This window comes from Wyeomyia smithii, chromosome 2, assembly GCF_029784165.1.
Source record: "Wyeomyia smithii strain HCP4-BCI-WySm-NY-G18 chromosome 2, ASM2978416v1, whole genome shotgun sequence".
Classification (NCBI taxonomy): domain Eukaryota; kingdom Metazoa; phylum Arthropoda; class Insecta; order Diptera; family Culicidae; genus Wyeomyia; species Wyeomyia smithii.
This window is the reverse complement of record NC_073695.1, coordinates 174,741,047-174,749,845: the sequence shown is the minus strand read 5'-3', so window position 1 is coordinate 174,749,845 and position 8,799 is coordinate 174,741,047. Positions and strand designations below refer to the sequence as shown.

The window sequence follows — 8,799 nt, the reverse complement described above, 5'->3', positions numbered from 1 at the left end:
CAATTGTGCCTTTTACACTTAACAGTTGGCAGCGAGTTCTGTTTTTCAAAAGCAGAAGGTCGAGTATAAAGAAGCTTCGCTATACATACTTGGTCGATAAAGAAGAGATTCGAATGTGAAACCGATTGTTTTGTTTGAAATGCGAAAAATACGGATAGACTCGAACTTCTGTAGAATAAACTTTTTCTAAAAAACAGCACAATGGAGATGCATTAAGTAACAAATCATGATTTCAGTTGAGTTTATAACATGTAATATGTTTTTATTTAGTTTGTATATTTACAAGTACATTAATAATGCATACCTCTTTCATTGAAGTATGTCTTTCCTTCATGCGCGTCTCCCGGATGATACGCAGAGCCTAGATGTTCGTTTCTACCGGCTGGTCTATTCCCATGCTGCTGCCGGTTGCCAGAATGATGTCTGCTGGTATTATTACCGCTATGATTCTGATTCAGATTCCTGCTGCGATTTCCACCATTTGCCAACCCTGCCGTCGACATTGGTGGTGGAGGAGCTTGATGGCGCGGTTTCTGGTTGTATCGAGGATTTCTATCAACACTTACTACACTATCGTGATCATCATCGTCGTAATAATCGATATCGAACATATTGTTTATCTCGTTATCGAAAGCGCTATCGACGTCCCGCCCTGACGTATCGCCGCTCTCCGATTGTTGACGTTTACGATCATTATTTCCACGATTACCAGCAGATTGCTTCTTGTCCTTACGTCGATCATTCATCGGTATTCCTGTGCTGTCGTTACGACTACAATAAAATAAAACCCATGTTATCATTTATACAATGCAATGCCAATTTGTAAACCGAATGCATCACTTGTGATCTCACAATTATGGTCACTTTGTTCTAGATATATTTTCTGCTTGTTTTCTCAATGCTTACGGTTTTGCGAGATTACTCTTATACGGCGGTCGTTGAATGCCCTCCGACTTCATGGATCTTAAATCGTCGGTAATATTGCGTGCCACTGCTTCGTGCTCAAATCCATAGTTTTCGTACTTCTTCCTGCTTTAACATGAATCAATTATATTACAATACATCTTTTTAAACTATAGCTAATTTGTTTATTACTCAGATTCTTGGGCGGTCACCAATTTCCTAATACTAATCACATAAATGGCTAAAATCACAATAAGCACTAGTAGTAGCGCGGAGATGCCACCAAATATGGCTATTAATAAGTAAATTTGATTCTGTAGTTCCATTGCTCAGTTATTTATGGATCGTCCATTGAGCTTGTGCATCTGATTAAGGCGTAACACTTAGTCATAAATTTCTACTATATTCGAAGTGATCAATTAGAAATGAGCAATTTATGATATCATAGCTACTCAAAACAAATGATAAGATAAACAGCACAAGTTATCATTGATACGAAAACTTTGAATATTTTCTAACGTCTAAACCTTCCACATGCGTACGAGAAACTGAACTGAGCAATACCTAAGGCATCGAACAAATGTTTCTATCTTTAAAATGATAAAAGCCTTCTCTATGCAATATTTCGAGTGTCTTTATTTGCCCTATAATGTGCTATTCAATTTCCGTTATCAAACGTACATCAGCAATCAAAAGGATTTCTTATCAATATGTAACAAGGGCGTCCCAATCGCGGAATGTTTATACTGACAGCATCTTCACTTGCAAATTCACTAGATATACTCGGGTTCAGGTGGTTAGTTCTGACGCGCCGTATCGATTCTACAGAGACCAGCCCATTGCAGGAGTCTGTTCTATTTCTTTCGAAAGGGCATTTATACAACTCAGCACTACTGGAATTATTTGAATTAATTCGAATCAGTTTTTTGTATTCATTAATAGTAAACACACTCTCTCTCTTGTGCCTCTCCATCCTAATAAATTTTACGGTGTTAGAATTAGTGGCTCTATCACAATTATTCAATTAATATTATTAACACAGTGCCACAGTTTTTTGTCTTGACTTCTATGCATAATTTTTTCATGTATTTTGACGCAAAAACAACTTTCCCCGAGTTTGAACACATTTCAACTTAAGGGGCAACAGTGGCACCATTTTGAATTTTCAAGAAATCGGGAATTTTCGTTGTTTTTTCGATGCTATTTCGTTTTGAAGCCATATATCAACATTCTGGAACCATGCCAAAACCATTTTCGTAGAATCACCGTTTTGAGCTCAGTTTTTGTCCGATTTAAGATCTGTTTTTTTAAGATGGGTAAGAAAATGCTAATATGTGGACAAACTCTTAGAACTTTGATATTCAACATCGAGAATTTCCGATTTTTCAAAAAATCAAAATGGCGCCACTGTTGTCCCTTAAGGTGAAATGTGTTCAAACTCGTGGAAATTTGTTTTTGCGTCAAAATACATAAAAAATCGTGCATAGAAGCCAAGGCAGAATAAAAGTAAATCTTTTGTTGCACAGTGTGATCACATTTTTTGTTGCACTGTTTTGATGATAAGCATTGGAAAAGTCCAATGCTTATCATCAAAAATATCGTATCAAGAAGACTGGGAACTCCGTCTGAATTCGAGCGACAGTTTTGGCGGCGCAGTCTTTTGAATTAAGGTGGAACTGACGTATGCTAGAGCGTGTGTTTGTGTGTATGTGTACGTGTGTGTATGTGTGTATGTGTGTGTGCGTGTGTGTCTGTGTGTGTGTGTATCTTTGTGTGTGTGTGTGTGTGTGTGTGTGTATCTTTGTGTGTTTGTGTGTGTGTGTGTGTGTGTGTGTGTGTGTGTGTGTATCTTTGTGTTTTTGTGTCTGAGTGTGTGTGTGTGTGCTGGCGATACGAACGCACAGAGAGGGATACTGGATGTGCAGATTTGTCTGCAAAACACAGATTTTCAGAATCCATGTGTAAATTTTATTGATTCGCAGATATTTACATCTTTTCCACAGAGAACAGACATTTATGCTCATTAGACTGGGACACGGTTATATGGGAAAAAAGTGATGGTGTTATTTTTTCGCTCCCATGCACTTTTCATGTTCCTTATAAGTCCTACAACAACTGGGTAAATTTTCAGATCTATCGGTGAAACTATATATTTGCGCCCGATTTTTAAAGTTTCCATACGATTTTATATGGGAAAATACACTTTTTCAAAACTTATTTTCTAGCGATGTCCAGTTGGCTCCCAAAAATATTTCGATACCTGATATTTGTTGGAAATTTTTCCTGGGAAAAACTCTTCTCAAGACCGTAAGGCGCTACAATGCTTGTAGAAAAAGTTGGTGCCCTCAAACTGATTGAATATCTGACGAACAGCTCACCATTGAATTTTTCTAGCAATACTGCTGCAGCATGCTGCTGTTGCCAATTCAACCATGTGATAAGAAATGATATCGCGTGTAATTTATCTGGGAGGCTTCACCGAAGAAACCATGAGCAAAAATTACACTTTCAAGCTTAATTCCACGCGAAATTTGTTTTTCATTCCTAAGCAAGTTTGCAATAGCAGCATGCAGTAGCAGTATTGCTGGAAAAATTCAATGGTGAGCCGTTCGTCAGACATTCAGTCAGTTTGGGTTGAATACTTTTTCTACAAGCATCGTAGCACCTTACGGTCTTTAGAAAAGTTTTCGCAGGACAATTACCTACAAGCATCATGTGTCAATATGTTTTTAGGAGCCAACTGGACAGTTATACAGGATAAGTTTTAAAAAGTGAAGCTAATGAAGCGAAAACACAGCAGAAAACTGCTACTGCTAGCGAGCACGCAAAACCCGAAACCAGTTGATGATGATGATGGTCCCGCCACATACCCCTACAAAGGTTTGAGCTGGACGATTTATCTATAGATAATTAATGTAATCAAAATTTCAATCAGTTATACAAAAAAAAAACGAACTGATTCCATTGCCAGATATAAACTTCTTCAAAAACTGTTTACTTGATTCACATCGGTAAAGACGTGAATTGCTGTAGAGCTACACAAAGCTAGCACAGGGTTTTCATGACCTTCAGTCAGACTAACCACAACTACTAATGTATATTCTCTAAGCATTCAAATAACAATTTAAGTTTAAATTGTAAATTTAAATTTGTAATCCATTTATATCTGACTTCCGCGCGCGAGGCTCAAACTTATGTAGTCACTTTCAATTATTTTTTTTAAGCTACAACAACATAAAGGAAAAAAAATCCATCATCACCACCGCGACGAACACAGTAGTTTTGTCATTATATGTTACAAAAAGATCCAATATAAAATATAAATAAAATTTTACAACACAATCATATCCGTTCGTAAAAAACTGCAGTTGCAGGCTTCAATCAAACAATCAATAAATAAATAGGTTTCAAAAATAAATATTTCATCCAAAATAAATCCGTTGTTTAAACTTCGTCATATAAACTCTCGTCATTGTTAAAAGCTTTTAAATTTCGTTCTGTACAACAGAAACTTTCACGTGTGAAATACATTGTCTCTTGAACTCCGCAAGTGTTGGTGCACGTTTAACATGTCTTGGCATCGAATTGAAAAAAATTATACCTTTATGAAATAATGAATTCTGTAAAGCTCTGGTTAAAAAGAAAGGTGTTCTTATTTCATCCGCGTTTCTAGTGTTATATCTATGAAAATCTCTTCCTCTTTCAATTCGATCACACAAATATTGAGGTAGCAAACCATTAATTATTTTAAAAATGAACACCATAGACAAATAAACAATTCGTTGCTTCACGGATAACCATTGCAAAGCGTCCAACATAAAAGCAGAGGAAGTTAATCTATCACAATTTAAAATCAAACGCATTATTCTATTCTGTAAACGCTGTAACCTCAATAATTGTGTGTTATTGGCCAAATACAAAAAGGTAGGGCAAAAATCCAAATGGGGCGAGATGATTGACTTGTATAGCTGTATTTTACTACTAATTGTTAATTCGTTTTTCAAACGGCATAATATTCCATACTTCTTGGTAATTTTCTTGATGACATTGTCAATGTGAGCGTTGAACTTTAGGTTGTCATCAATAATCACACCAAGATATTTAATCTCCCGAACGCGACCAATTGTCTCATCATCTATTATAACAGAAACATCGTCATTTACCACGGTGCGCGAGAAAATCATAAATTTCGTTTTATCAATATTCAATTTCAATAGCTTATACTTCAGCCATCTGCTTAGAGAACGTAAATCTTCATTCAAGTGTGAAACAGCTTCTTCTAAATTTATAGCTGCAATGAACAACACGGTGTCATAGGCAAAAAGATTTATGTCACAAAAACGTAAAACTCGCCGCATGTCATTTATATACATAATAAACAAAAGGGGCCCTAATACACTCCCCTGTGGAACTCCAAGATCATTCTCCACGGGATCAGATACAGAATCATTAAAAACAGTCCTTTGAGTTCTGTCAGACAAATAGCTTTCAAACCATCTGAATGCAGTACTCGAAATTCCAAAGGGCCTAGAAATTGTTTCAAAAGCGCGTTTCAGATCCAAAAAAACAGCAACTATTGTGTCTCTATTTTCCAAGTTATCTTTCCATTTTGCAAGAACTAAATCCAACGAGGTTTCACACGAATGGCCTTCCCGGTAGCCAGATTGTTCCGGAATTAATAACGAGTTACTATTTAAATATTCTAACAGCTGACCTTTAACAACAAGTTCCAATATCTTTTCTAACGTGTGTAACATATTGATGGGACGAAACTCTTCGGCTTTAATCGTTCCAGCAACCTTTTGAATCGGAACAACCAACGATTCTTTCCACACTTTAGGCACGTGCCCAGTTAGCAATGATTCATTAATAAGGTTCAGCAGAGTGTGACCAATAACATTGAAGCAATCTTGAATTTTTTTTTAAAAAAAAGGGGGGATTTGTTAGTAGCTTAAGTATCTATGATAAATATTAGTAAATAATGAGTATGTGTGTCCAATCACAAATGGTGACTTCTCAACACTGTTAGAAATTTGTAATTTTAATTGTTAGGATTTGTTTGCTTCCGCTATTAGGACTTCTCATTCGTAGGGATTTAAACCTACTTGTCAGGAAAGGGTAAGTAAACTTACAACTAACTTAATTGCTAACTTATTTGCTATAATGCTTATCGTAGCAATTGAGGATTGCAACGATTTTTGTCGAAAATTGTTAATAATTTTATTTGACATAGCTTCTAATGGTTCAGCACCAGTAAGTCTATGTAATTCGAGTGTACCGAACCAATGAGGACGCTTCAGCATAAAGCATTGCTGGTCTAAAAATTTGTTTGTAAATCAAAAGTTTGTTCTTTAAACAAAGTTTAGAATTCCTGTTAATGAGAGGATATAAACATCTCGTATATTTGATGCACTTGGCTTGTATACTCTCAATGTGCTCTTTGAAAATAAGTTTTTTATCATAAATTAGTCCCAAGTACTTAACCTTGTCGGACCAACTTAAAATAACCCCATTCATCTTGACAACGTGATTATTGTTTGGCTTGAGGAAAGAAGCCCTAGGCTGATGCGGAAAAATTATCATTTGAGTTTTAGTAGCATTGGGAGAGATTTTCCACTTTTGCAAGTAGGAAGAAAAAATATCTAAACTTTTCTGCAATCGACTGCATATGACACGAAGACTTTTTCCTTTTACGGAAATGCTTGTGTCATCGCAGAACAATGACTTTGTGCATCCTGGAGGCAAATCAGGAAGATCTGAAGTGAATATGTTGTACAGGACTGGACCCAAGACTGAACCTTGAGGTACACCTGCTCTGACAGGAAATCTATCAGATTTTGAATTCTGATAGACAACCCGCAGAGTTCGATCAGTAAGATAATTTTTTAAAATTTTGATTAGGAAAATTGGAAAATTAAAAGTTTGCAATTTCGCAATCAAACCTTTATGCCAAACACTGTCGAATGCTTTTTCTATGTCTAAAAGAGCAGCTCCAGTGGAATAACCTTCAGATTGGTTAGCTCGTATCATATTAGTAACTCTGAGCAATTGATGAGTTGTGGAATGCCCATGGCGAAATCCAAACTGTTCATTTGCAAAAATTGAATTTTCGTTGATGTGTGACATCATTCTGTTAAGAATAATTCTCTCAAACAGTTTACTTATTGAAGAAAGCAAACTGATTGGTCGATAACTTGAAACTTCAGCTGGGTTCTTATCCGGTTTTAAAATTGGAGTAATTTTTGCTTTTTTCCATAATTTGGGAAAATATGCAATTTTGAAGCAGCAATTGAAAATTTTCACTAAAAATTCCATTGTGCTCTCAGGGAGATGTTTGATTAGTATATTAAAGATTCCATCGTCACCAGGTGCTTTCATATTTTTGAAATTTTTAATAATTGATTTAATCTCATTCAAGTTAGTTTCAATTATTTCTGCAGGTAAAAAATTCTGGGAAGAAATTAAATCAAATTGACGTGTGACTTCATTTTCAATTGGACTCACAAAATTCAAATTTGAGTTATGAACACTCTCAAACTGCTGAGCAAGTCTTTGAGCCTTTTGTTCATTGGATACAAGAAAACTGGAATAGGCTTTGAAGGTTTCTTAAGAATCTTCGACAGCTTCCAAAAAGGTTTTTAAATTTAGTCTCAAAATTTTGATTTCTCAGAAGAGTAAATCTCTGTTTAATCTCTTTCTGTAAATCTTTATAAATAGTTTTAAAAACAGGGTCACGAGAACGTTGATATTGACGTCTGCGGACATTTTTCAAACGAATTAGTAGTTGAAGATTTTCGTCAATTGTTGGTGAATCAAATTTCACTTGAGCCTTTGGAACAGAATAATTCCTGGCATCGACAATTGCACATTTTAATGCTTCCAAAGCGGAATCAATATTCACTTCGTTTTGCAAATCAAGCTCATTATTGAAATTTCTCTCAATATGAGTTTTGTATCTTTCCCAATTAGCCTTGTTATAATTAAAAACAGAGCTCATAGGGTTTAAAACTGATTCATGTGATAAAGAAGAAGTTATTGGAAGATGGTCAGAATCAAAGTCAGCATGTGTGATCAAATCACTACATACATGACTTTGATCTGTAAGCACCAAATCAATTGTTGAAGGGTTTCTTACAGAAGAAAAGCATGTAGGACTATTCGGAGACAAAATAGAATAGTATCCTGATGAACAATCATTGAATATAATTTTGACGATGTTTAGCGTTAAAATCGCCGATTATAAAAAATTTCGAACGATTTCTGGTGAGTTTTTGTAAATCACCTTTAAAATAATTTCTGTGCTCGCGTGTGCATTGAAATGGTAAATATGCTGCGGCAATAAATAAAATCCCAAGTTCAGTTTGAACTTCAATTCCCAAAGTTTCAATAACTTTCGTCTCAAGATGGGGAAGAGCACGATGTTTGATTCGGCGATGAATAACAATTGCAACTCCACCGCCGGAACCCTGAATCCTATCATATCTATGAACCACGTAATTGGGATCATATTTTAATTTTATGTTAGGTTTTAAAAATGTTTCAGTAATAATTGCAATATGCACATTATTTACTGTTAAAAAATTAAAAAGCTCATTCTCATTGGCCTTCAATGAGCGAGCATTCCAATTTAATATTTTAATTGTTTTATTTAAAATCATTGCTAAATTTTAAATTAGAAACAATTTTAATAGTAAAATTTGTGCCTATTTGAATGCCTTTTGCCTGCAACATGGCGTTCATAAGATCGAACATGTTGCAAAAAAGAAAGTTTACCTGCCGTAATAGGCCCCAGGCAGTTGACATTAGAAAAAATATTTTCGGCAGCAATATTAGCTGGAGTAATAGGTGTACAATTATTTTCTAGCGGGTTTTGCTTACCCATATTAACGGTCATTT

At 35.4% G+C, this 8,799-nt stretch overlaps 1 protein-coding gene across 2 annotated transcripts; it reads right to left on the bottom strand.

The window, feature by feature from the left end:
- Positions 1-241: 241 nt before the first annotated feature.
- LOC129723675 (uncharacterized) lies at positions 242-1,459 on the bottom strand. 2 transcript variants are annotated; one of them, XM_055678025.1, is made up of 3 exons: positions 1,096-1,459; positions 907-1,029; positions 242-771 (listed from the first exon to the last, which is right to left on the bottom strand). In XM_055678025.1, exons 1-3 carry the CDS (start codon positions 1,227-1,229, stop codon positions 291-293), a joined length of 738 nt encoding a protein of 245 aa, XP_055534000.1. In that variant the 5' UTR covers positions 1,230-1,459; the 3' UTR covers positions 242-290. The 2 variants fall into 2 exon arrangements, with proteins under 2 accessions (XP_055534000.1, XP_055533999.1); XM_055678024.1 differs by having other exon boundaries at positions 243-771; positions 907-1,032.
- Positions 1,460-8,799: the final 7,340 nt, after the last annotated feature.

Excerpts from the sequence above, each read along its gene's own strand:
- LOC129723675 (XM_055678024.1), bottom strand. The coding sequence starts at position 1,229 with ATGGAACTACAGAATCAAATTTACTTATTAATAGCCATATTTGGTGGC. Across the intron at positions 1,033-1,095 it reads GTGACCGCCCAAGAATCTGA|CAGGAAGAAGTACGAAAACT; the intron begins GTAATAAACAAA and ends TTCATGTTAAAG. Across the intron at positions 772-906 it reads AAGAGTAATCTCGCAAAACC|TCGTAACGACAGCACAGGAA; the intron begins GTAAGCATTGAG and ends ATTTTATTGTAG.